The sequence below is a fragment of the Stylophora pistillata genome, chromosome 4 (genome assembly GCF_964205215.1).
Source record: "Stylophora pistillata chromosome 4, jaStyPist1.2, whole genome shotgun sequence".
Classification (NCBI taxonomy): domain Eukaryota; kingdom Metazoa; phylum Cnidaria; class Anthozoa; order Scleractinia; family Pocilloporidae; genus Stylophora; species Stylophora pistillata.
In genome coordinates this window covers 26832793-26860293 of record NC_142522.1, presented here as the reverse complement: position 1 = coordinate 26860293, position 27501 = coordinate 26832793, and the positions used below count along the sequence as shown (strand labels likewise).

Here is a 27501-nt window from a genome sequence, read left to right as displayed (position 1 = left end):
TTATCGCACAAAAACTGAAATTTATTGAGAACAGATTTTTGCTTCATGGAAGCAATTACCTAAACAAGGAAAAACTACGACTTGAAAATCTCAAAGGTTTTGTATGATTTAACTCAACGCACGCGTATGATAATCTAAACTAATGTCAAGCAGCCAGTAAAGCGTCATTCGATGACTAAAACAAAACTAGTGACAATTTTCGTAAGTCAATATTTTTGTCAAGGCTGAGAGAGAAAAGGTCTAGCGGCGCACTGGGTCTAAGAGGTCAAAATATCTCCTAACCGTCCTTTCTTTCGCTTTGAACAGGTTACGTGGGATTTCCTCAAACCTCATTGGCTAGCTACTCTGTCATAGTTTTTCTTGACCAATTAGATTTAACATTCATTGTACACTATTTCTAAGCATTTGACACTGAAGTGTCTTCCTTGAGTTCGAGGGTTGCAGTTACATTGTCACCTGGATTGTCAAAGTCTTCTGAGACCACTTTACTTTTAACGATCTCTTTAATTTAATCTAGGTTGAAAAGATATTTCGATAGGATCTTAGGCTAGCGAGTCCTTTCACTCACTTTGTCGCGATATCGAGCAATTGAAAAAAAATTTGAGTACAAAGAGCAAATAAGTTTCAACATTTAAATATTTACAAGCAACAATGTCTTATTTGTTTTACTTAAAAATTCCTATACATTCTATTATCCTTTGTGCAATGTGGCTTTGGAATTTGAACGCATTCCGCTAAACTAAAGCAAGTCACGGTATTTGTGAAACAAAGTTTCAATAAATATTCTACTTTTGGAAGAAAAATCTGCCCTTGTCTCTTGTCACTAAGGCTCTGAGGGATTCTAAAATACAAAAAAATGGATGTTAGCCAGAACATATAGCGACAGAAATCGGATGCATGCCAAATTTTTATCACGTTTCTCTTTTTCATTTAAAATTTAATTCAATTTCGTTGAAATGTTACCGAGTGCCTGCACAGCAGATCGAAGAAAAAAAAATATCTTAAACAAAAAAGGGGCATGAAATTAATTTTTTTCTAGAAACTATTCAAAATAACGAAGCTTCAGCTCTTAAATCACGCGAAAGGAAACAAGGATAGGACCAGAAACTTGAAAAAATAAAATTTTCCGTTCATCTTACCTGTAGGCCTTATGTTAAAGGCTCTTTGACTGCTCGTATAACTTGTATATTACCGTTATCCATAACTGAGGCTATTTCGCTTATCGGGGATTGATAAGCTTGTCTAAAGACCTAGGAACAATGTTAAACAAACGTGATTAGCAACAAAGACACAGCGGAGAGGCCAAAGAAAAACAGAGAGCAACGCTGAAAAAAAAAAATCACAATAGATACTATAGTAAAAAATACCGAGCGTCAATTTAAAGAGGTCGTGAACAAGCTGAACAGTATCAATATTCCAATCCCACATTTGATAAGCATTTTGTTTTGAGAACATGGAACTTACTAACGAGAAAGATAAAACGTCTCAAGAACTACTGAATTCTAAATGAACATCCCAAAATTCAAAAGGGAAAAAGAGTATTTGTCACAGATGCATTCACTGAGAGTTTACGACAGAGGAGGCTATGGACCATGTAGATCGCAGACTGATTTGAAAGACGCAAAATAAAGAACAAAGAAGTAATGTGTATGTTCTTACCTGAGGTCCAAAGGAAGGTTTTCCCTTTTTCTCTCTGTATATCAAGTAAGCTACAAAAGTTCCCATGGCGACGGCAAAAGTAACGAACACAACGCCAAGAGCTATGATACCATCATCACTGACACCTGTTGCTTTAGGCGGTTCAGTCACCGCAGACTCCTCTACACTGTGAGGGCAACAAAGAAGCAATTAAGAAACATAACACCTTGACTGAAAAGGTCTCCTTGGGAATAAAGCCAAAAATAGTTTTAGTGTGAGGGAAGGAAAGAAAGGCAAAAAAATAAACATGGTAACTTGTATTATTACCTTGGGGGGTGGTGATCACTTGGGGTATTGAGGCTCCCTCCTGGCCACACGATCTTTTTCTTTATACTGAGTCCATGATCTGGGGAGGGGTCGTAAGAACCAACTTTAACCCACGAATCCCCATTTAGATTCACGACATCATAAATGGCTGGCGCATCTTGATTGGAATCGAAGAACTGTTTTCTGCCGGTTGAGCTGTCAAATCCTGTACTTGCGTCCTTCATTTTGCGTAGTTCTGTGATGAGCTCCTTTTGCACATCCACCCGGGAGGAGTACTGTGAGGCGGAGAGCGTTCGGATGAATAACATGCAAGGAGGAGAGGGGTAGGGTGGAAGTAGGAACGTAACGCATGCAAACGTGCTCATGCTCCAGTTTTATTGGCACTTTAAAATTTCGTGGGTCAAATAATCAAAGGTTCGTTGTTGTAAGTTTATCAAAACATTTCCGCTTTCTAGTACGTCGACTTAAACGAAACCTAAAGCCAAGAGTACACATTCGATTAAATTTACCGGGTTTATCGAAAACACAAATTTAAGAGAGAGATTATCTAGTGTGCAGACATCTTAAAAGGTATGCGTCATGAATTCACGAATTTATTCATTAACAAACTCACCTTATTTATAGTTCCCGCTTCGTGAAGTCTTGTTAAAGCATGCGCATAAGCAAGAACAGAATCGTAGACCTGAGCGACATATGCAGAAGCCTGTGGAATGAATATTACCAGGAGTTAACGGTTGAATAGGATAACAGAAGAAAGATACCGATCTCTTTAAAATTCTTGGGTCAACTCACGTGGACCTAGGTTAAAACACAATTGGATCTCAAGAGCATCTAGACTGCGGTCTTAGCGATTTATTCAGGCTAAACCAATCATTTTAAAAACCTAAATCAGAGAGGAAGTCGGTGGGAAAGGATGGTAGAAGTGTGGATGAGATAAAGAAAATACAAACCAACCTGTAGCACCCTAGGAGAATGGATAGGACCTGGGTACAAGGATGCGTCTTTTTCTTTCCAGGTCTTTAGCAGTTTTTGGTATAGTGCTCCTTCACCGTGTTTAGGCCTGGTGCCTACCATGCCTTGCATGGCTAGTTGTAAGTTGGGAGACTCTACGAACGGTGACGTGGTAGCACCGTCGGTTCCAATCCACGTCCATCCTTTACCAGTCATGCCCTAATAACGAAAGAAAAAAAAAAGGAACGATATGACTACGGATGACAAACACAATTCCAGCTAGGAAAGGAGAAAGAGGTTCTTTAAAGTGGGGATATACTTCTTGTGAAACGATAGTACTTAAACTACTGATAGTACTAAAACGACCGATCCCTCCACATGTTGTATTGATAACAATAAAATAATCAACTTGTTACCTGCTCTATCGCTTCTTGAAAAACTTTTTCTGCGTCATCAGTCGTGGCGCTCACCAGGTTTACTGCTGTCCCAGCTTTCTTTATCTGTTCAAAAAGAGATTTGTGATACATTTGTTCCGTTAGAAATGACCACAATTCCGTTACCCCCCACTGAAGTGGAGTACTGAGAAAAGCCGAAAAGCAAAGGGCCGCCCGAGGGCAGGTGGAAAGGAGAACAAAACTAAAAGCTTTAAAAAAAAAAACATTGGGTTGAACTTATGTTCATTTTACAGTCATCCCCACCCTTGCATACGCTTTTTTCCTTTTTTACCCACCGGTCACGAGATTGCTTATCAGTGGAGTGGGAACCCATTTTCATGGGATCCCATTCATTAACACCAAAGGAAGCCATAAAGGTTGCTAGTGAAACTACTGATTAATATATTTAATACAATACAAACAAACGAACTTTCAGTAGCTACCTGTAGTAATTACACATCCACTGGTACTAAGACACTCACCCCTTTAAGATATTCCTTAATACTCGACTTTGTTTGTGCTTCAAACCGCTGCTCAGTAATAATGTCGACCCCTTTCTTCCGAACTTCCACTGCAAACTTACGAGCGAGCTCTTCACTGTACAGATCAAGTGTTGTTACGGTCGACAACTGCGTCCACTTGTATCTTTGAACAAGCTTGGCCAAAGCTTTCCCTTGAAACACATCAGACGCGCATGTGCGAAAGACGTGTGGATAAGTTTTCTTGTCGGATAATTGCGCAGACGTGGAAGCGTACGACATTTGAGGGATGTTCTTTTGTTTCGTGGCTTCAGCGATTGCGATGGAACAGGCCGACCTGGCTTCTCCGATGATAAGATCCGCGTCGTCCGGAAGATTCTGAGAGGGAAGACATAATGGTCTTTCATAAACAATACATCAATCAGCAAGTAAAGAGATGACAATAAACCATCTCATCATCTGTAGGGTGTTATTTATTATTTATTATTTATCTGTAGGGTGTTATTTATAGTGTTATTATGTTAATACATCAATCAGCAAGTAAAGAGATGACAATAAACCATCTCATCATCTGTAGGGTGTTATTTATTATTTATTATTTATCTGTAGGGTGTTATTTATAGTGTTATTATGTTAATACATCAATCAGCAAGTAAAGAGATGACAATAAACCATCTCATCATCTGTAGGGTGTTATCCTTTAAAATACAAAATTTTAGGAACTAGTTCATAGAACAAATAAGCAATGAAGAGCCTGACAACAACAGACCATGTCGTTTACAACGACTAAAACCAGAGTTTGAGTTATTTTCGTACCTGTGCTGCACGTCGACAAGTTTCCGCATTTTCTCCTCCATCAACAAGAACATAACTGAAGGCCACTTTGAAAGGGCCCGTATTTACAAGCTCCACAGCGACTCTAAAGGCTGCCTGCCACTCTAGCCCCAGGTCCCTTAGCGGCCCAAGATCTTCATGAGTGGGGAAGAAAGCGGCGATCTTGTAAGTTGGTCGATCTTTGCCCGGAATCCTTGTCATGCCACCAGGGAACACAATGTCTCTTCTTAAATTAATTTTCTTTGTTTTGGAGTCGAACTGACCGACCGTGATCCAATTGTTACCCTGAAGAATTAAGAACATACTCACGTTAAACAACAGATTTGGATAAATAAGTGATGTTTTAAAGTTAATGTATTGTTCAGATCGGGTGTAAATTGGAAGTTTTTTTCTCCACACTTTTAACACGACCGTTTTAGCAATTTTTTTATTACGTTGTATCTATGGGGAATTTCTGTTTAAAAGTTTGTCTCATTTGTGGTAGAAGTTTATCCTCACGAAGTTGAGTGTTTTTTTTACCTTAACCATTTGAGTTTTTTTTAAATCTATTTTCGTAGAGTGGGAAAACTAAACATATACTTCATTGGATCGTGTTCATCTTCTTCAACCTCATCCGAGCCCTTCCTCTTCTGCCTATTCTTAGAGATTGATTAATGTCTGAAGATGAGAGTGATCATCGCAACAATGAACAATACTTGAAGCAGTAGAGAAAATAAAGCCTAAAAACAAAAATCCAGGCTTGTACAAGTGTTACAAAATGACCAGCTTCCAGTTGGCTTGCTGGCTCAGTAGATAACGCATTGGACCGGTATTGTAGAGGTCATGGGTTCATGGTTCGTAATAAACCTGTGTATTGATGAGTGAACGTTCAATATCATTTCGCTCCGACGAAGGGCTAACGCTCGAAACGTCAGCTTTTATAATCGTAACGGTGGCCAATTTACCATTTCAACTTTGTTGATATATTCAAATTATTTCGTTACCCCCACCGATGCAGCCCCAAACAGTTTCTTTAGAAACTATCAGCCTTTGTTCAATATTTATGTCTATCACCGGTGGAAACCTATTACTTAGAGGTTTCATTCGAAGAACTTACCACAAGATTAACGACATCGTACAAAGGAGGAGGATCTTGATTCCGATCGAAGAACATCACGTTGTTCGTACCAGTCGCACTCGGATATCCTGAACTGAAGTCATCAAATGTCCTTAACTTCTGGTATAGTACGTCTCTCACAGTCTGCACGTCTGATGTTCTACTGATGACTTTCTTATTGACGAGGTCTGACAGAGCCAGCGCTACACCATGTACTGCGTCAAACAGCTGCGCAGTGAACGCCGCTGACATGGGAGTCTGAATGAACAGAGATGCGATAACGTGAGCCAAAGTGAAAACGGTTTCAAATTAGCAAATTACAGCGACTATAACAATTTTTCTTGATGAAATGTATGGTTTTAGAGTAAATCATATTTGGTTCGTGTCTAATATAGACGCTGTTTTTCCCCGGGATCTTTCCTTGCTTATTTTTCACCGTACTGTAGGTAAAATGCACTTTTATTGTAGTGGTTTCAATGAAGTTCGAGTGATGAAACTCCAATATAAACGTGATTTTTATGTTGCGCCACTAGCGTGGAGGAGTATCATATATTGATATATGCGCTACTGAAACTCACCGGCTTGCTACGGACAATCCCAGGGTAGATTGTAGAGTCCTTCTTAAGCCAAGCTGCCAGAAAGTTCAAATAAATACTTCCCTCTCCGTTTTTTGGCTGTGTTCCTATCATACCTTCCATGGTTCGTTCCAGGTCTTTCTGATGGTGAAACGTGGAAGAGGTTGCGCCATCAGTACCAATCCATACCCAGCCTTTTCCCGTCATGCCTAGCTCTTTGATCTGTTGGAAGACCGTCTCGGCATCTTGACGTACCATACTGATGAGGTGGACTTTTGAACCGGACGACTTCAGCTGGAGAAGGTAGACAAAATGGTTGACTTTATTTTATAGAAAGACAAGAGAGCCAAACCCTTGGTTAAACTGAACTTGATTAATGGCGATAGCAAAGTGCCTACACCGCAAAGTTCAGTCCCACTCAGTTGAAAGGCCCAATTACATACTAAAGATTGGATTATATCCCAATTACCTTCTGTATTTTTGGTCGGACGGTGGCCGCTCGTGCATTTACATCGAATCGTTGACTGCTGACCACACTGACCGGCACATCAGCCATGCTTGCGACTTCTTTCTCAAACATATCCGCAAGATCTTTTCCGTAAATATCGTTTGTAGCAACAGTGCCGACTTCCGGGAACATGTACTTCCGGAATAAAGCTGAGAGAACGGCAGCTTGATGCACGTCAGATGGACATGTCCTGAAGAAATACTTATAATTTGCCTTGTCTGAGAAGACGGAAGAAGTGGAGCCGTAGGAAATTTGAGGTATTCTGTTACTTGAAGTTCCTGAGAGTGCAAATAGGAGCAGAAAATTAAGACAATGCTCCATAAGGTTACTGTGAAAAACCCATTCATAAGACACCCATAGGTTGACTAGATAAATCTCTTAAATGAGGGTACCACATACAAAGGTTACAGGAGAATATCTTTCGGCGATTAGCAAAGATTATGACCCTTACATGCAAGTATTCCCTGAAAAGAGGGGTCCCAATAGGGTGGTTCCACTGTCACACATCTCTGTGATTAGAGAGGAATGGGTGGAGGCATTACGTTGGCGCCCAAGTGACGGTCAGCAAAAAGCTAGATATAAATCCAGTGCTGGCTAAAAACTACAACGAACTGATTACTTTCCTTGTAATCGTTTCTCTCGTAGCAGTTACCCCCCTTACCTTTTAAAAATACTTTTGTTTAAATAGAGATAACATAACAAGTATGATGCGATCTCAATGACCTGTCCTGGCGCTTACCTAAAACATTAGCAGCGGCTTGAGAGCAAGAGGAACGATAGGCACCAATAACAGCAACGACGTCGTCTTTAGCAAGCTGTTCAGCCGCCGCTCTGCAAGAGGAGTTAGCATCTACACCGCCATCTTGAATTTTGATATCGAAATCCACTGCCAACGTTGGATCCTTGTTCATCATCTCCACGGCAACGCGAAAAGCCGATTCAAATTCTTTACCGAGTTCGGATAGTCCTGCCAAGTCTGGGTGGATCGGAGCGATGAAACCGATTCTGAAAGTTGTCTTACCGGGTAATCCTTTGTCAGTTGGTGGAATTTTTGTATTGCCTGGCCAAATGATGACATCCATTCTTTCGACTCCAATAGTTTTGTTCCATTTTCCCACCTTCTTCCAAAGCTTTCCCTGAAGTGAGGTGAAACCAAGTGGTTATTGCCTTTTTATCATTTGCGACTGTTAGTCGCGGAAATTTTGATTGCGAGAATTGTTTGGAGAGCCATCTCTATTTAGAGAAAGACAACTGCATCAGCAGCCTAGAACTTCTATTACAAATAGATTGTAACATAATCTGTTCTTTTTTAGGTTAGGAGTCTAGGATGGTCAAGAGGTTTCCATTGGGAATCAGTTTACAGGTTGCTTGGTGATCAAAAAACGTTCATTCTTGGAAAACACTATGAAATGTAGGATGAGACAGGGAGACCGACAGCTCGACTTGAGGAATTCTTACCTGAAGATTTCCAACGTCGTAACCTGGAGATTCAAAATATGTGGGACCTAACGAAGAAAAGCAAGCATATCAGTACCTGTCATGTTCGACTGGTAGATTCTCACTGGTATCACATCATAATCGCCACCAAGATTCAAAATAGTCATATTACTGACTACTTCTCGTTTTTCGAAAACTTAACGCCATACGACATTAGAATAACCTAAACAACATGGTGATGATGGTTTCATGATCAGTCGAGATGAACCTCTTTCTCACCTTGGGCACCGACAAATCTAGCGTTTTTATTGTTGAATTTCTTCAGCTCATCAAAGACCACCTTTCGTAACGTTGACGCAGAGTCACTCTTTGAAAAACAAGGAAGAAAAAAATTTAATAAACTCCACCAAAATTAAGGGCAATGCAATACTTCCAAAATAACCCCGAGAATAAACACTATATTTACCGAGGATATTTTGCCTTGTCTCGCCAATCTGTCAAAAGCCAAGTAATAAGCATAAACAGCATCGAACACTTGTGGAACATACACGGACGTAAAAGGCATCTAAAAGGTGCAAAGAATAAAAACTATTATGATTGGAGTTTACAATGATCAAACTTCTATTTAAAACTTCACGCGCAGAGTGAGATGAATCAATGGATAAAATCCACTTCGAATTAAAGCAAAAAAATCAAAGGGCCAAGCAGAACAAAGTAAAGTACAACAAGGATTCATCGAAAATACAAATTAAATACAAATAAAATTTCCTAATTGAAAAACTCGACCTGGATGCAATCGATTTAAGGTTTCCAACCTAATTGGATGAGACAATGGCACGAATTTCCTGAACCAAACAAAATGCGCGATACAGCAAACCCCAAGCAGTTACTGTCGACTCTCAATTGAAAACTGTTCTAATAATATTAATAATAATAATAATTATAAAAATAATAATAATAATAATAATTTATATTGCGCAAATTAACATGTGGATATGATCAAATGAATGAAGCAAGAACCCGGCCCGAACTTTTTTTAGCATCAAACGTATACTGGCCTTATTCAGACGTACGTTGTCATAAATAATTCCTGGATACTGTTTCCTGTTGTCTTTGTGATTCATCCACTTGAAGAGCATTCTGAGAATCCATTTTCCTACCCCTCCTAGAGAAAGAGAATAAAACATTAAAAATCGTAAGTGGAAAATTGTTTTTGGTTTTTCGACGCTTGGGTTTTCATCACGTACCTTTGGGCATAGTTCCCACAGTTCCTTGCATTGCTTGTGTAGCTGTGCTTTGATTGGTTGGTGGAGTGGCCAGGACACCGTCACTTCCTATCCACACCCACCCCTCCCCTGTCATACCCTGTAAAGAAGGAAGTACATAGATAAACAATAAGAAATTTAAAATTGGCTAAAAGTGTTATCCTCATAGCTCGTTTAGTGACCAAACTCTATAATCAGTATGCATTTTCTCCACACTGTTCTCTAAAGATTTCCCACCGTACTGACAAGAAGAATTTGTTTAATGAGTGTCAAAGCTTCTTTAGTTGGTTAACATATCCCATATTCTCATGAACATAAAGATTAATTTATCTGTGATACCGTAAGGAAAAATTAATTGATAATCACTCTCACGGAGTTAGAGGGTTTAGTCAATAAGATTAACATTGAGAAACAAATGTTGAGCGAATGTTTGAATTCACAAACGTCACTACGATGACTGTAAGTCATGAGTCTGAGTCACCTTTGCTTTTGCAGCTTTGAAGATGGCGCGGGCTTCTTTTGGTAAAGCAAACACGAGGTTGACTCTTGTTTGAGCCTCTTTTATCTACAAAATGAAAACACGACGAGACACCCAGATCAATATAAAAACAGCTTGAGAGACTGAAGTGAAAACCCTTCAACGAATACGACATACCATTTCTTACGCGATTTTGCGATGATCTCATGCTAATCCTGATAATCAGGAAGCAAAGAATAATCCCGGTTGAAAATTAATAACTTTCAGCGTAAGAACGAGGGTCTTCTTACAAATAACGAATCTCGTTAGGTGATAATTTGTCAGGGCGGGGAGAGTGGGGTCTCAATACTAAGCGGATCAACATACAAGCCTTTGAAGTATTTTCACACCTTGGATTTTTTGAGTGGATTTATACAACAGTAACTGTCTTTCCGGAACAATCCAGAACGAAGAAAAAATAACAGTTTCTTTCTAAAAAAAGGAGGTAATTCACTTGGGCACCAATCTGTCTCGATAAAGACACTCCGTATTTCCCGTTGTGACTAATTTTAGCCCTGGTCAAATAAAAAAACTCGTTTAAAAATAACGATGATTCAAATGCAAAGCCATTAAAAGTATTTCAGGGTGGTAACAAGACGTGTTGTGTAAGCATCCGACTCTTTAAGTAAACATCGATTACTTGGCAAAACAAAACAGTGTTTGAAATGACAAGTTGCACAAACCACATCGACTTCGCTAAAAAGGTTTCCATCAAAACTTTGACGCAAATGCTTTAAATACCATTACAGTGTATGCATTAAAACTCCACCTGAAGAGTACTAATGTCAACAGACCATTTTGATCCAAATAAAAGAACATTCCTTACCCGCTGAACTTTGCTGTCTATATCTCCTGAGGTAGCCATGGATGGTAATCGTGCAGATGCATGGATTCTAATTCCTTGCAATCGCGCAGCTGTTTCAAAAGCATCAGCGAGGTTTTTACCATACCCGTCAGATGTAGCAATGGTACTGACCTGTGTGGTACAACAAAAGGAACTATTAAGGAAATGAGGGAATGTTGGCAATTTCGGACAACAAGCAGCCTTAACCCATGTCTATTAAATGAAACAAAAAAATCGTAGTATCATTTCATCTGAGACATACAATGTTAGAAACATTTTAACTTTTTCATGCACACGTTTTATGTAGATGTAGTATTGTCCCTTTTCGCGTACCAGGTTCTGGTAAGAATGTACTTATCATGATACAAGTATTTTTAGACCAAATTCTACAGAACTTTTCTGATTGTTTATCGGAATAGTTCGTAGATCGAGCAATCTATCATATTAGACACAAAAAGGACAAATTCCATGTGACTGAGGGGAAGACTTAGTTCAAGGCAAAATATCTATTTAAACGTGGACTTTGGTTGAACTGAATAAAGGAGATAAGCCTTTTTGAACTAAACAAGCAGAAAGCAACTTACTTGGGGTCTAAGCGAAAGCCATTACTAAGACTTATTTCACGGCTGAGTTGTTCCCCACGGATTCAAACATGCTAAACTTAAAACACCGAACTTTACAGGTGCTTACTAACACGCATCTTCATTCACACATGAAATGTTTTTTGTCTAAACCGGACCTGTAAGCACGCAAAAAAACAAAGTGTTCTAGAGCAGACTCCAGGTTAGTACTTACTCTTCTCCAGTTAAAAAGAGTCACCAACCCCACCAAAGCTTCAGCCTGTGCAACGTCACTGGCGCACGTCCTGAAGAATCGAGGATATTTCTTCTTGTTGGACAGCTCTGCTGCCGTTGACGCGTAAGATACCTGAGTCAGGAAGGGCGCTAGAGAGAGAACCATACAAAAACAAATTTAAGGACAGTTCACCCCATCAAAGCTGGATGCAAATCATTTTTTTATCAAGTAAACGATAACAGGTTTTTTTGGGACGTTTTCACATCGTCTTCACTTTCAACGCCACTTTCCTAAGGTCACAATTAGATATGTTAACGCCAGCAACGCCTAATATTTCACGATTTCATCGCATTGTAAAACTCGACATTTGGTTATTTTTGTTTCAATGACCCAATCTGTTGTCGTGTATTATCGTTACATGAAACATACGGGGCAAGTAATTAACACTTTCATGTTGTGCCTTTCTGCTCTGTCATCTCACTTCTGCAAAATTTCCCTACTTGTTAAATCTAAGCTCCTTCTTTCATGTGCGTCAGTTCAACCAAAACGTTCACCATCACGAACAGAAAAGCGCTTTTCGATATTCTACTCGAAAGAAAGCAACTAATTAAGGGTGCGGAGAGATCCATATCAGAAAAAGTTTTCAGTAACCAAATCAACTTAAAAAAAAAAAGCTTCCAACTACGTTATGATACCTTGGCAGAACTGACCCAGTTTTAAGCCTAAAAAGTTTGCCTTTTAAGTTGGCAAAGCGAAGCATTTTGCTGAAGAAAAATCGGCACAACTTTCTTGTTATGTGTGCACAATGAAGTCAATAGTCCAACTGTAACTAAATGTTGATAAAGGTTACATCATAGTTGGCTGCGTGAATCATAGGCATACCATGTGATTCTCTCAGATATCGTCACAATAATTATATTTCCAAATCAGAAGTAAACTTTGGTGCCGAACACTTTACTTCTCACGCCTTTTTCTCAAACAAAAGTTTGCGAATAGCGCAGAATAATCGAGGAAAGAATTATCACTAGTGTTGAATGTTGACACGCACTGATACATGATGTGTCCTGATATCAAAACTAACTGAATGTCTGAATGTTTTCGCTCACCCTTGTCTCTGAAATATTGATGAGATGCTTGAGAACAAGAGGAACGCATCGCTCCTACAACTCCAACAACATCTGAATCGGCTGCTAGCTCCTGTGCGGCGATTTTACAGGTCTTTGATGGATTGATGCCGCCATCTTTGATCATACCTGTAAAGAGAAACATTGTAAACATTTAGAGAAGTGTGATAAAGACCTATTAATAAAGCGCTACTACAACCTTTTTAACCTGAAATGTTTTTGAAAAGAGATGGTCCCTCTTTATCTCTAGATAAAATACTTATTTAATGGTAACAACACTTAACATTTTAGCTTGTATTCTTGCTCATACTCTGCTACATGTTGAAAGCAATGGACACAAAATTTGATGCTTACAATACGTACTCAAGTGATTATTAAGAACTCATCATAAACTCTTGTGTTTAAAGATGTCCAAAACACGACTATATCAGAGAAGAACGGATGCAAAGAAGGTAGCTACTTAACTCATAATAGGAATTAAAATTAATGAATATCTTCTCAGAACTTTTAGTAATTGAATGCTCTACCATAAATCAATTAATAATTGGGTTGATTAATCTAGTTATTCCCAACATAAAGCATAATTTCCTTTCTCTAAGTATGCCACACTCAAATGGTTTCTTTTCCTCCAAAGGAACCTCACTCTTCCAACACTGTCTAGGGGAAAACGCTACTTCACCAGCGCAACATTATACCCTGCACCATTCCCCTTACAGAAAAGATGAGTGAAGACAATTGATGGAGACCTCTCGGCCATGTAACGAAAGAAATTTTATGGTGTTAATTAGGAAAAAGGAAAAGCCTCCCTTAGAAAACATGCGAGAAAGATCGCCAATTCTTGGCGCACAAACACAAACGGAAAGGATCGAGATGCGATTGTTTTGTTTCAAAGTTTAAGTCCCTCTCATGCGGGTTCAAAAGGATAAGTAAGTGCTTTAAGCCAATTTACCACAAACAGTATAAAGTGAATTCTTACTCTTAAAATCCATAGACAGTCGTATTTGACTGCCAACTTTCGGCTTAGCTGCCTCTTCGTTAATGACTTCGATAGCTACCTTGAATGCCGAACTCTGAAAGTGCAAAGTAATCAGGGTGAGTTTTCAGGAACACAAAAAACTGTTGGGACACAAACTATCGTCAAGAAATAGGTAATGGTAAATTACTAACCAATTCTTGTCCTAGAGAAGCCGTGGCTCCAAGAGAGTCGTCTAAAGCGCCGATGAAGCCCAACTTGATTGTTATGTTCTTGGCTTCGACAGGTTCTGGGAATAAAACGGAGACGAAGGAACGAGGAATGTTCAGAAAATGGTCAAGTTCATTGAGACCGCGTTTCAAAAATGGCAATAGTGAAGCATTTGAAACTGATTTTAGAAGCAGGCAAAGAGAAATGACCACGAAAGTCGGCGCGTTCATGATCAGTAAAGCGACAGAAATGGATACAGTGGGATGCGAAAGGTACGAAGGCCTGAAGCTGACGTGTTTAGACTATCACGTTTCAAAGTAACTTTAGGATAATGTTATTTCGAGAAGACTCCAGTTCAAACCGGTAAGTTCTAGCGGTGGTGCAATGCTTTTCATCAACAAAAAACAAAATGGTTAGTTATGGGATGGACAAGCAATGTTTAAAGTTTGATTTCCTGAGGTATTTCCTATTTGTCATCATCCAAAAATCGTTTTCAGTTCAAACACTTCCTAACTGAAGGGACCCCATGGAAGTTCGTTTGACACTTGATTTCTATCATTTGATAGTGACCTAAGAAATAACTATCGAGGATTACATAGAGCGATCCCTAAATTTCTCACAAAACCTAAAACCAACACGTGAGGAAATTTTCCACAAGATAAGTTTGACTTGTGAATCACCTCAATGGAATGTTATCCTCCCTAAGTAAAGACTTGTAGGAGTAGAAATAACGCGACTTTACCGTGATGAAATTTTAAAATATCAAACCGTGTTAAACTTTACAATTCAATAAACTTCAAGTGAAACTTTCAAGCCGAATAAAAACGAGACCTTGCCCAGTTAACAAGCCACCCTGAAAAGGAAGCTTTAATGAGCTTAACACAGTCAACTACTGTGAAACAAGTACCCTGCCTTCTAGAAAACAGCTGAACAGATAAAAATTGGGCGCCGTTACATTGAATCTTGTTCAACACCTAGTTGAAGAACTTTAGAGGCACTACAAAAACCAATTCCTTCCCGCATGTCTCTACAATTGTCTAGAAATGATTAATTGTCCTTTGTGTTCAGGCGGCACGCTATGGGTCACCTTTTTTACCACAGGCCATTGCTTGTCCATTCTACTGTACTTACCAACTTTAAATGCAGCAAGAGCGTAGAGAATAAGAGAAATCTTCGCGAAAAACATTTTGTGAGATTTAACTTCTTAGCAAGGTTGTTGCCGTTTCACTCTTAACACTTTTCAAGTGAGGAGGTCGTTTGCACCGGTAGGGTTAACCCACCGTTTTTAAATGCGTCAAACGGTTCCGCACGCGGATATCCGCATCCTCCAAACTTACTCTGTATACATTGCAACACATTCTTTCTGCCAAGCAATTTCGTCAAATTTGTTTTCAAGATTAAGTATTCGCAACTTCCAATGAGAATGCATATCGAACAATGACTTAAAAGTTCCAGAAATATATTTATCTTAACGATCGTGGTTGCAGGAAAGACGAAGAAAGAAATGTTTTCAACATCTTGACATTCCTCCAAGTTGAACAAACTAAACAGTCTGTCACTTGACAAGGGTGTTACACGAACTTCAAAACAAACAAATGGTACAGGAGAGGAGGAGCTATTTGTACTGTAAAAACAACAGCTAAATAATCTGGTAACCAAGGATAAATACTGTAAGTCCATTTGGAAGAGAAAAAAAGGTGAAAAGTGAAAGCGCCTTTTATTGTTACATGGGTATCATCACAGCGGTTTAAATATAGAACACACTTGCGCAAGTTTGGAAATCATTCCAAACTCAACCGAGCTTTTTCTCTTATGAAGTGTCTCTTTGAGAAACTCAAGAGCCCGTTTAAGGGATTTTTCCACCTCATAATTAGAAACAATTGAGGGTAGCATTTAAAGTTGGGATTAAACCTATTGGACCTAAGAGATAAGCCGTCTAACCACCGCTCCACTTGTCCAATCGCATGCAGAAGAAACTCGATATGGGTCGTAGCGTGCTGCTAAATAGACAGAAAATATCTGCGCTAATCAGCCACTGACTGGCGCGTTTCCTGATTAAGACAAAGGTGATGGAAAGACAGCATATCTATGTTTTGATTGTCACATAAATGGCCAATTTGAGGTCCAGCATAAAGGCGGTGCTCTGTGATAAGTAGGTCCCATCCCTGAAGCATTCGTAGAATTTGCGATTCAAAGATAAGATAATGGGATTGCGGTGTGCCTTGAGAACCGAGAAGGTAAAGTAGCAAGTGGACATTTATCACGCATAACAAAATTAAAGTTCTAAAACTTCATCCCAGGTACTGGTTCAGGTTGCAATACTAAAATAAACTGAGTCGCTCACGAATCCGTGACGCTTAGAAAGACAAACACATATCAAGATGCAGACCTGACGCGTAATTGTAAATTGACACCAAGCAACAAGATGGCAACAGATCATTAATCATTATTGTTTGTCGTGCACAACAACTGATGAAATCCTGCTAACAAGGTTCTACTCGGAAAATTTTTAATTCAGTCGTGGACCTCCATTAGTACGATGCACTTCCTTGCGTTAAGAAACAAAAAATTGAATTGCATGATGGAAACAAATGCCTGCACGGAAGACCGGGTGAAGACAAAGGAACGGCAACGCCCTAGAGAACAGACACTCTTTCATTCGTTTCGTGGCGTCTTTACTTCGGGTGAGCGTTGCATGTGCATGCTTTTCCTCTGATAAACTAATTTCTTGATTCGCCTTGAATAAAATGCTACCTGATGTAACAAGGCCGAAACTAAACTTGTTAATTTGTACATTGTAACTGCGAATTGATCGGTGAAATTGAATTCAATTGAATCACGATGAAGTGGTTCGTTTTCCCTTGAAGGAAAACGGTATTTCAGAGTATTTAAAGGCATTAGCCACAGTAAAAGTTTAGGTTAGTCTTTCCAGACTACGCAAAAGACATTTCAGAAATACAATTGAGCAAACAAATGCTAGTTGATTACGAGAGAGACAGAGTAAGAGTACTGTCTCACCGGCCTTAGAGTATTGAGCCTTTAGCGACGTGAAGACTTGTTGTAATTCCGATTGTAATGACCAACAAGATCCTACGTTTTTAACACACTTCTCAAACTAAAGTTACTTGCAAATCGGCTCTAAGGAGCATTCTTTCATCAGAAATACGAAGTGAAACACAACATAATTAGCGGATTTTTACCTAGCTTTAGTTGTTTCGAAGAGGTTCATTCCGCAGTTAATCTTCAGTGTTGGGGCATCCGCGATTTGTTTTGGGAAAACTTACAAAAAGGTGATTACAACTTCAATGGCAACAACTATAGACGAATGATCAATCTTTTTATAGGATTCTTTTGATGTTACACAGGTTGTATTCACTGCTATTTAGAGCTGAAGTTGGCCAACCACTCGGCTCGCCAACTTATTCCTCAAGATTGTGCGACAACATATTCCACTCCAGGGCTAGTCTATTGACGACTTTAACACTTCAGTGGAAGGAAGTAATCGATTGAGTCTATTTCATTCAACGTTCGGAAGCTAAAATCTATTTGTGGCGGTATACCGTGTGGACCAAGGTACCTACTTTAGTAATCACTGTATTCCACGCGCCTTCGAAACACTACATGGTTTTACGATCGTGATTTTTGCGTCGAAAAGTTCATTAAAACATTTCGATATTTCCAAGTGAATTCTTATGGTTTAGTAGAGATATGTTTCAGTGAAGTAGTGCTAATTAATCGATTATATTCGATTCTATTCAAAGTCGAAGTGATTGCTCAACGGAAATTGACGAACCGTTCTATAACTTGGCTACATTCAATCGGTTGAGTCCAAATGTATTTTTATGACGATTGCAATAGTAATTCTTTCGAAGAAATGCTGCCGCCATGAAGAATCACAGTTCTTTTTTTAAAGTAAAAACTTAAAATTTCTTTGCTTGGGCCTTAAAACAACTTGGGCGACCTTCGTGGGAACACGCGTACTTTTCAAAGCACTGAATTCAATGACAGAAGTCTACTACAAAACGAAAATGCTGCTTCTAAAAGGCTGCTTCAAAGACGGCATCTGAGTAAGTGTTTGACTGGTAAAACTAACATACCCAAATATGAACTTTGGCTCTCTTTTACACCAAGATGCTCTGAGCCATTTTATCAAGTGATAGTTGAAGCAATTGAGGTGTTCGGTTAACTTGTTTCAGCGATGCAAGCGCCAACATTGTCTTCATAGACTTTGTATGTCTTCTACCGTCTGCTTAGTTTTCCCACGATACATACACTCGCCCGTTAGTTTCTACCTGTCCTTGACTAAGCAAAGAGTGTTTCACACGTTTCTCTCACAGAAAACGTCCTTTACTCTGTGTTAAGGTTCTCCTATTGTCGAGTATGTCCCCAAACTAGAGAAAGTCTAGTGCAAAGTATCATCTTGACGAAGTGTCTCCTTTGCATTATGAAAAACATTTTCACTTCTTTTCTTCCAAATCGAGTGGAAGTTTGATGTTTAATTCCATCATGAAGTAAATTATATCGCTTTCTCTGTAATAGTTACACGAAGCACAACTAAACCATGGTGTTTGCTTCCTCGATGAATCGCATTCCAATCTTCCATCATCTTAGAACCAAAGGTTTTCAGTCTCCAAATTGAGAAAATTTGTCATTTTCCTTTAAATCGCAATCCGACAAGTAGTAACACGAGTAGTTTTTCCTCCGAACTTTTGTATCCAGCGCTCGAATAGCATACGGATTGCATCAGGTAAAGGTAGAGGAAAAACTACCAGCATCTCCTATCACACTTCAACAGTGAGGATACAGGGCTCAACACTAACGGTAGCCAACTACCCAAAAACTAGTAGAAATTCATTTGGATATATCAACAAAGTTGAAATGGTAAATTGGCCACCGTAACGATTACAAAAGCTGACGTTTCGAGCGTTAGCCCTAGCTTCGTCGCTCCGACGAAGGGCTAACGCTCGAAACGTCAGCTTTTGTAATCGTTACGGTGGCCAATTTACCATTTCAACTTTGTTGATATATCCAATGAAATTATTTCGTTACCCCCATCGACGCAGCCCCAAACAGTTTCTTTAGAAACTATCAGCCTTTATTCATTAGTAGAAATTCAGTTTTGGCTAGTGGTTTTTGATTTCCATAGACCAGTTTGGCCAGTAAACACACTGAAATTTTTGTAACATTTAAGTTGTCACTAGCCACTTGGCTAGTAATTTGAAAAGTTAGTGTTGATCCTTGGGATTACATAACTACAAATCTGTCTCTGAGTTTGACACTCGAGGTTAGTAATCACGACAGAGCAGCTGGTGAATCTTCAAAGTCAACTTCTTCTTCAAAGTTAACGTTTTTTCTGCGTATGTTTTATTCAATTGAGGAAAACGCTAAGTTGAACCACTAAATGAATTGATTATGTATGCACAAAAATGTGCGTGACTATTGTGTTGCTGGTGGAATTTGTTTGTGAAGAGGCAAATATGTAAACGGAAACTAAAATTTACTTAGTTATTGCTTCTCTTGTGACTAAACCGAAACAATGCTTCAGAAAATAACTCACCACTTCAGACAGACTATGAAACAGTAGACACGATATTTTTTCAAGGCCGAAAAAAAAAGAAGCTAACTGCTTACTTCATAAGATAACACCTGCCACAACGTATCATTTAAACAAAATTTCTCACGAGACAACCATTTTCAATTTGTTCACTAGATTTCACAAGCTAATAAATTCTTAACTTATTAGTCATATTTAAATTTATTTATACATATATATATATATTATTTAATTTTCTTTAATTGTATTAGTGTATTTTAGTAATTTCAATATCTTTACTTGGAGATATTAGCAAGTATTTGCTATCTTTAATTCAAGTTAAAATAAAGATATTGTATTGTATAATAAGGTAAGACCCAATGCATTTACAACCTTGAAGCGCTATTCCCTTAACTGAGTTTGTATTGTGAAGTAGTTGTTTCCGTGGAGAGAAATTATGTTACATTTGCAATGCTGTAAACCTATTTCACAAATTAGGTTATCGTTTGATTATATTTCAATTTTTCCTGCGATTTTAAGCTTGAGCATAACCCCTTCTGAACCAAAGTATTTCGATCTTAAGTGATCAGCTCGCCTTTCTTTTGATAGATTTTAAAAGAAAACAGTACATCTGATCTTTCAGATAGCCATAACTTCGATTTCTCGCACACTAAACTGTGTGTTTACCACTAGGCCTTCGACTAGAAATAAATCAGTTGTCTCAGAAAGAAAGATGTCTCGATATTTTGACTATTATTTACAGTCATATATCTTAATACTGTTTGATAAAGATCTCCTTACATAATTGCTCGGACTTGCCGGAGCCGTAAAAATGCCGACCTTTCAATTAACGAGAACATATCAGGTGTTGGTGGAATTGAGTTTCAACCATTTTAAGCCACACTTCAACTTCAAGAAGACTTCACAAGGCGAGGAATCATCCTACAATTACTTCAGATGAAGTTTTTTGGAGGCCTACAATTAAAGGCGCCTGTGCGAAAACCTGTCAGCACCTGCCACAATTTGAAGTTTCCGGAAAACATTATAGAATATTCTCAGTGTACTCGTACTTAGGGGCCGACCATTTAACTTTTGAGGGGGAGGGGGGGTGGGTGATTTTGAAAAAAAATTTCCTGCAAGCGCTTGTTAGAAGAAAAAAATTACATGCAGCCCATATGTAACAGAAGAAATGTACCATAAAATCGGAAAAAATATCCTGCACAGCAGATTTCTCGAAAAAAAATTTCTTGATCCAGAAATCACCCACCCTCTCCTCAAAAGTTAAATGGTCGGCCCCTCAGTCCTTCTTTTCATGTGAAATGGGGCCGAATCCGCTGTCTTAAGATATTTCGGCGCATGTTTGTAGTCTGACCAAAATAGCTACTACTTCACTCGCGGCATTTCTCATGGATATCGATACTTTTCTTGATACGCCCAAATTCAAACGGTCTAACCGCGACAGACTTAAGGTAAACTTGAGGAAGGAAACCCTAAAAGAATTTCAGTCACTACTCAATGTCGCTTCCTCATCATCTCCAGCGATAAAGGGAAGGTGATTAAATGTATTCGGGGGGGGGGGAGGGGAAAGAAGTGTTATAATTGTATAATTCATTGAAGAATCGAATACGACCTCTGAGAAACCAACAATTGCTTCTAAAAAAGTCGAACTTTAAAGAGACTGCTGCAGTTTTGGGTAAACTGATTGTAACAACAAAAGGCTGTTGTTAGTGGTTCAGGTCTGATGGACCGTTTTTTACTGAGTAGCAAAATAAGAAACAAAAGATCATGAATCAAAATTACTAGTGGTAATCCATAGTGACGTTGCCCTACCTTTTCTGTCAACATGAGTTTAGCTATCATACATTTATTTCACAAGACACCAGAATAACAAATAAATGCTGCTTTAGTAAATTGCGTGTGATCTTCTGCTCTAGACTAAGGCTGGTTTTCGAAATTTGACATCATAAAACTTTGCTTCTTCTTTTCAGCAATTATTCCTTGAGGAACCTTTGGGTTGAATTTGCCTGAATAGCCCCAATTCTTACTTCAAGAATCAATAAAGATCGATCAAAGTTTATATCAAAATGGGTCTTCTGAGAAACAGCAACTAATCCTTTCTTCCTTTACATTCCAAATTCGAACTGATCAATGTTGGACCACAATGACCTGCTTTAAATGAGTTCTACCAGTAACATTTTCCTGAATTTACAATTGCACATTTATTTTCAAAATGCTCTCTTCTGATAGTTTCCTACACAAAGGAGTGCATCTTTGAACATTACCGATCGTATTAATTTAACTGGGATTACAAACATTCCCTCTGCTGTCAGTAAAAGCAAAATGGTTTCTGTTCTTTTCTACTCGCGCATGTTTCTTTGCAGTTCATTTGACAGCGAAATATTTGCGCAGATCCATGGACCAGAACTGTCAAGTTACAGAGTAAGCAAATGTTTCTACATCAAAGGGGTGACTATTTTAACTAGTTCATTACCCAGTGTGCTGAAAAGACAACCAAACCGGTTTTCATGAAAATAGAAAATTACCAGCGAGTTGGCGATAAATTATGACACCGGGACGAAATGCTGTTTCGCCTGTCAAATTTTTTTGGCGGTGATGGATTGTAAATTAATTTTGCTTCCTGGAACGTAAACCACATCAAATAAAGTAATTGTCTTCGTTGAAAAACACTGCGTAAAGTCGCAGGTATTTCCGTCAAAAATAATTCCCAGGGGGAGAAAGGGGGTTGACTCCAAAAGGCCTGCTTTGACTCGTTTCGCAAGATATTTGATATTCCAGCAAAATCAAAAGGTCCTAGCCTATTTTCAAAAAGTTCTTGAGAACTATTGAACATTTTCCCCCGAAGATTAAGTTAAGATCAACAGACGTGACTAACCCACATTTCTTTAGTCCAATCCGACGAAAAACCGCAGAACACATTTCCTTTAGAGGTGAAAAAGCCGAGACAGAAGTATCGAATAATCATTTTGCCATTTGGTACTACAACATTTTACTCGCGCATCTGTCTTGCGATCGCAACATTTCTGGAAGTAACAAAGGCTGAGGATCGAATTTTGGCTTATCAACAAACCCGTCACATATTTTAAGTGACATAATGGAACTGTAAAAGCTTCGTATTGTGAAGGAAGGATTATGAACCGCACTGAGTGTTTACATTAGCCTCGCGCGTCACTCTAAATTAAAACATATACAAATACGAAAGCGAGCAGCTCGTTCCTCATTAGAGCGTTTGCAATAACAAAATACTCTTTGTCCTGCGTGAATAATCAAATTTTAGAAGCTACATGGAACGTAGGGGAAATCCAATTGACAAAAAATTTGGAAATAATCTCATTTTTGGGTCGTTTCTTCACCCACATCATTATTTTCACACCTTGAAGTGTCTATATGAAAATAGAAAGCATACCTTCGAAACAAAAGGAAGGTATTTGGGAACGGCTTTTTGAAATGTTGTCTCCGAGCTTTGTAAATCTCAAACGTTCGACAGGGTTTACAAGTCAGTTTCTGATCGGCGTTTTATTGAGAAAAAGCCATAACGAACGAGTCAAACGGGTGTACAATTATAATTGATTTTTCTCGGATGGAGTGAAATTGAAATAATCTCGATATAGTAATAAATATTCAAGATGTACATTGGTAAAGCAGTAAGTGTCTCGTGAAACACTTCCACGGTACATAATCAAAGAGTATACGGTCCAACAAGTAGAAATCACTTCACAAGTTATGCGAGGAAGTATAAGAAATCATAAACAGAAGCAAGACGGGCGTTAAAATCAAGAAAACTTAATCCTTGGCGCGTGATCATAGTGAAGTTACTTCGACAGTCTCTACTGAAGTTGTGGTCATGTTTGCTAACTCTACACGGTTAAATGCGACACGCGAAATGCAAAGCTGGCTGAAGGATAGTGACCTAATTGATGTTGTTTAGAGCTTGATAAAAACTAGGGGAGTTAAATAAACACCACGATTTTCAACTAAAGTCCCAAGGGTCTCCATTCGAATTAATTTGCCCTTTCGAATCAGTACATCCTCTTAAAAAAAAAATAATAATAAACAAGTAAATAAAAATAGACCACGGCAGAGAGCAGGAATGGTTTAAATTAGTGGCCAACTTACCTAATAGCTCGTCGGATGGAAGAAAAATGTGCACAAAGATATTAGCCAACAAAACAAGAAGCAAAATAAATCCTATGATCAAAGCGCGCATCACCCATCGCGGTCGTTTCCTCTCCGAATTTAACTCGTGGTAGACTTTCATCCGCATTGTGGCTGAAATGTTGACTGAAATGTTCCCCTCCCTGATTAGTAGTAAGGTTATCGGTGGCCTGGTTTGCGAGGTCTTACAGCGTTACTCCTGTTTCTACAAACGCCGTCTTGAGAAGGTTGATTACATGGGCAAAACATGTGCAGAGGAAATGAATTAAATACTTGTGCTACGTAACGCGCGCGTCATGCCATTAAAATACACGCAGACGCCTTTGATTGTCAACTGGGTTTCCGCCAATGAGACACCGCGCTCAAGTTTTTATGGAAAAGCTTTGAAAACTGGGGATTAGGTTAATTTTTGAGTCTTTGTAAGAATTACGAGTACTGGACACAGTTCCGCTCACTGCAGAGGATGTAATAACATCTGGAAATTACATCTAAGCCGCAGTCTAAAATGTTCACGTAAAAATTTTGTTGTGCAGGAGTTTACAAATTGACTCACAAATGGTAATTGTTATATTGAAAGTCAATAATATTTTTTTCTAACGTTAATCAGATTGTGTGCAATTGTCATCATGATTCGCACAGAACACAAAAGTGGGGTACGAAACCTCCACGGGTAGAGGTTGAGATATCGCTGTATTTAAATTTCTTAGGCTCGTTCGAAAAAAAAAAAAACAAAGAAATCTCAATTGTTTGAAGGAAAAATGTAGAAAGTTCTTCAGAATATTTCACCGTTACCACATAAAGCAAAAGTGGTCTTGTAATATAGAAATTAACTTCAATAACGCAAGAGTCAAACTTTCAAAAAACGCACGAGTATCTGTTCTAAATCTTTGTGATGGAAACATCTTGTGCCGTATCAAATTTACCGACCACCGATTGTAGTCTCGAGAATTCTGACAGCAAAGGTGCCCGTTACAGACAGACTTATCAACGCTACAAGCTAGAAAGTAAACTCGCTAACTAGATAAGTAGACAATACGGAATTGATAAGAACTCTGAAAACGTAAGAAAGACCCATGCAGATGGGAGAGGTACGAGAGTGACCCACAGAAAACTTTCGGAGCCTTAGCTGCAGCTACATCGCATCATTAAACACTTAACTAATCCAGGCTTAACCTTTGTGCCTTCTAACAAGGTAGCGAAAACGCCCCGCGGATTTAAGATTTATTGTTCTGCGTGAGGGGTGGCCACTTCTTCTAAAAAAAAAAAAAAAAAAAAAAAACTGGTGGGAAACCAATAAACATACTCAATTCCATTATCAAAATCCGTAAGAGAAAGCATAACCGTACTCATTGGGGTGAGCTGTATTTATCTCAGTCATTTCATGAGGTTGCAAGTAGAAGGATGAACCTATACGAAGACCGGCAAGGGGGTTCAATCCGCTTTGTGCACTTATCATTGCGTCAATAATTGTTGTTTACTTTATTAGGTCTAAAGCGTTTATCGTGTAAATGATTTCAGGTTTAGCTTCAGTTTAGACTTAACCATTCTTCTACACGTTCTTCATAAGTGAGGGGGCTTCTCACCTCAGGCTTGTCTTTTAAGGTTAAAGAGAAATACAGACCGAGGATCACTAACTTAAACATACCAAATGCAGCATTAGTAGTGATAACGACCTACAGGTTAAAAGAAGGGAAATGCTCAATGCGCTCAGAAAGGGAAAAATGCACGGCACAAACTTTGTGTATGATACATCCGAGGATAAAATCCGGTGCAATAAATTTCTGTGCATTCCCTGCGCAAATAAGAGTCAAGTAACATCTTGTTGTACCTTCATTTTATTTTATTCATTCGCTTTAATTTCTTTCGGACTCGTTTAATCTTATTAGAAAGGCGAGTAAAGCTTTTAACAAATGAAAATCTTCTACCGCAGAGAAACTACCGAAGAATCTATTTAAAAAAAGCTCGAGAAATTCCCTCAGTGGGATAATCATGGATGATACGAAAGCGAAGTAGACAACAAATCGTTTCATTGAAGCGCTGAAACAAACACATTAGATTTGCTACGAACACAAAGGTCAAAACCGCGACAAATACTTTCTTACTAATTCTTCCGCTAGTAATTGTTCACTTTGTTCGGTGGCTTCAAGTCACCAAACATCTTGCCCTATTATACCTTCCAAGTTCCAACTCTACTTCGGCTTTCTATATTTGGAAATATCTATTAAGCAACCAACTGCCTATGTTGTTTTTGAAATAGAATAACACAGAAGCACTTCTCGGTTACTTCACCTTTAACAGTAGTGATTACAACGGAAAAAATTTTTGTGATGTGTTTAACACCTTCATAAGAAATCAATCTCACAACTCGATAATTATTCAAGAACCAATAATAGCCGACAATACTCTTGGCTCCCACGGTGATGTTGAGCTAAAGGACATGATAAAAATTTTCTTAAAATGTCTGTTTTGTATAAACGATTGAGTGTCTGGCAACTGGAAACCGCCAAATGAAAAAAAAATGTTTTTGAAGTAAAGTTTGACTTTGTTGGACACAAATAAATTCAGCTTCAGACCCCAATACTTAACGGTGGCTGGGGGAAAAATTAAGAGCAGACAAAAAGAGAACTTTGTCACCATGTTATTACTTAATCACGAAATGCAGGGAAACTGTAATTGGTAAAACTTTCGCTGGTATCTTTGCGACATCCGGGCAAGGCGCCTGTTCGACTTTGGGAAATTTTTGTCACCTTTCGCAGGCCTTTTTAATTGAATCAGTTACAAGGTGGTTCTTGGTCCTCATTTGGTCCTAAAAACAGTCTTTCGCTTAAACCTTCCGGAGTAGCGTGTCTGCTGGTGCGACCTTCAAAGACTAATTCAAATATTATTCATAATCCACGTATGGCGCCGAGGATTTGAGTCATTTGTGTCAAAAAGTGAAAAATGAAGTAAGAACGAGCCCACTGGAACCCCATGAGTCCGCACACAACATATTTCTTTTCACTGAAGAATCTTCGCTAAATACTTCGTTTTCCTAACGGATAGGATTAAAAGAATTAACTTGGCCGATAAATTAGAGATTGAGAATCCAAATGTGCGATTCAAACACAAAGTTTCGCTTTGAATTGGCCATATCTAGGCTCTGTAGATTTCCTTCTTCCAGACCACATTCCGGACACCATAACTCATTCTAGCGCATATGTCATTTTTACACCTTAAACTCTTAAAATCTCACTCAAACCCCTACTTTTCTCTCATAATACTTCCTATTTCTTCGAAACTGCTAATTTTGCTACAGAGCATTTACGTTTTACAAGTTCAGCGCGACTTCAATTTATTGTCCAGTGCCGCTGTCGGAGGTGGACAGTACAAACGTGCTTTTGTAAACGCGGCGACTTGCGATTGAGATTTATTTCGCCATCTTTTCGCTCTAAACGAACCATTTTCGAAGCTATTAAGGGTCTGCCACAGCGAGAGGAAATCATAGTGAATGATTTATAGCTTTGGCTTAAACTGTGCTGAAGTTTTCGCATAAATCAAGTGAAGCTTCGCGACCTGAGACAAGGGGCGGTCAAACCGAATATCGGTTTCCTCGGATTACATATTTACGTTTACAGAAAGAAATAAATCCCACTTACCTCTGAATATACACAGTATCAACAAAGAGAAGATCCGCATCCATGCTTGGGACGGTCCCATTCTCGGCTAGAAGGCAGGTTGTTACTTTGTTTAACTGCAACTGGAATACAAACAATCAAGGTGCTTATATACTCTCTTATGGCCACTCAGAT

The 27501-nt window shown here is 38.8% G+C and overlaps 1 protein-coding gene and 1 long non-coding RNA gene across 6 annotated transcripts; one reads left to right on the top strand and one right to left on the bottom strand.

The window, feature by feature from the left end:
- Positions 1 to 27501, bottom strand: LOC111339967 (uncharacterized). Of its 5 annotated transcripts, none has more exons than XM_088757454.1 (25): positions 27349 to 27501; positions 13992 to 14086; positions 13801 to 13894; positions 12807 to 12953; positions 11701 to 11849; positions 10888 to 11037; positions 10026 to 10109; positions 9527 to 9644; positions 9338 to 9444; positions 8746 to 8844; positions 8559 to 8646; positions 8301 to 8347; positions 7582 to 7978; positions 6804 to 7120; positions 6338 to 6628; positions 5760 to 6017; positions 4646 to 4948; positions 3833 to 4207; positions 3333 to 3416; positions 2920 to 3135; positions 2579 to 2668; positions 1966 to 2240; positions 1660 to 1825; positions 1140 to 1250; positions 1 to 841 (listed from the first exon to the last, which is right to left on the bottom strand). In XM_088757454.1, exons 1-24 carry the CDS (start codon positions 27407 to 27409, stop codon positions 1149 to 1151), a joined length of 4113 nt encoding a protein of 1370 aa, XP_088613580.1. In that variant the 5' UTR covers positions 27410 to 27501; the 3' UTR covers positions 1 to 841; positions 1140 to 1148. The 5 variants fall into 5 exon arrangements, with proteins under 5 accessions (XP_088613580.1, XP_088613579.1, XP_022802452.2 ...); XM_088757453.1 differs by lacking the exon at positions 27349 to 27501 and adding an exon at positions 23675 to 23956 and having other exon boundaries at positions 9353 to 9444; XM_022946717.2 differs by lacking the exon at positions 27349 to 27501 and adding an exon at positions 23675 to 23949.
- LOC111339980 (uncharacterized) lies at positions 15927 to 17937 on the top strand. Its single transcript, XR_002695711.2, has 2 exons — positions 15927 to 16691; positions 17373 to 17937. It is a non-coding gene; the product is annotated as an uncharacterized LOC111339980 (long non-coding RNA).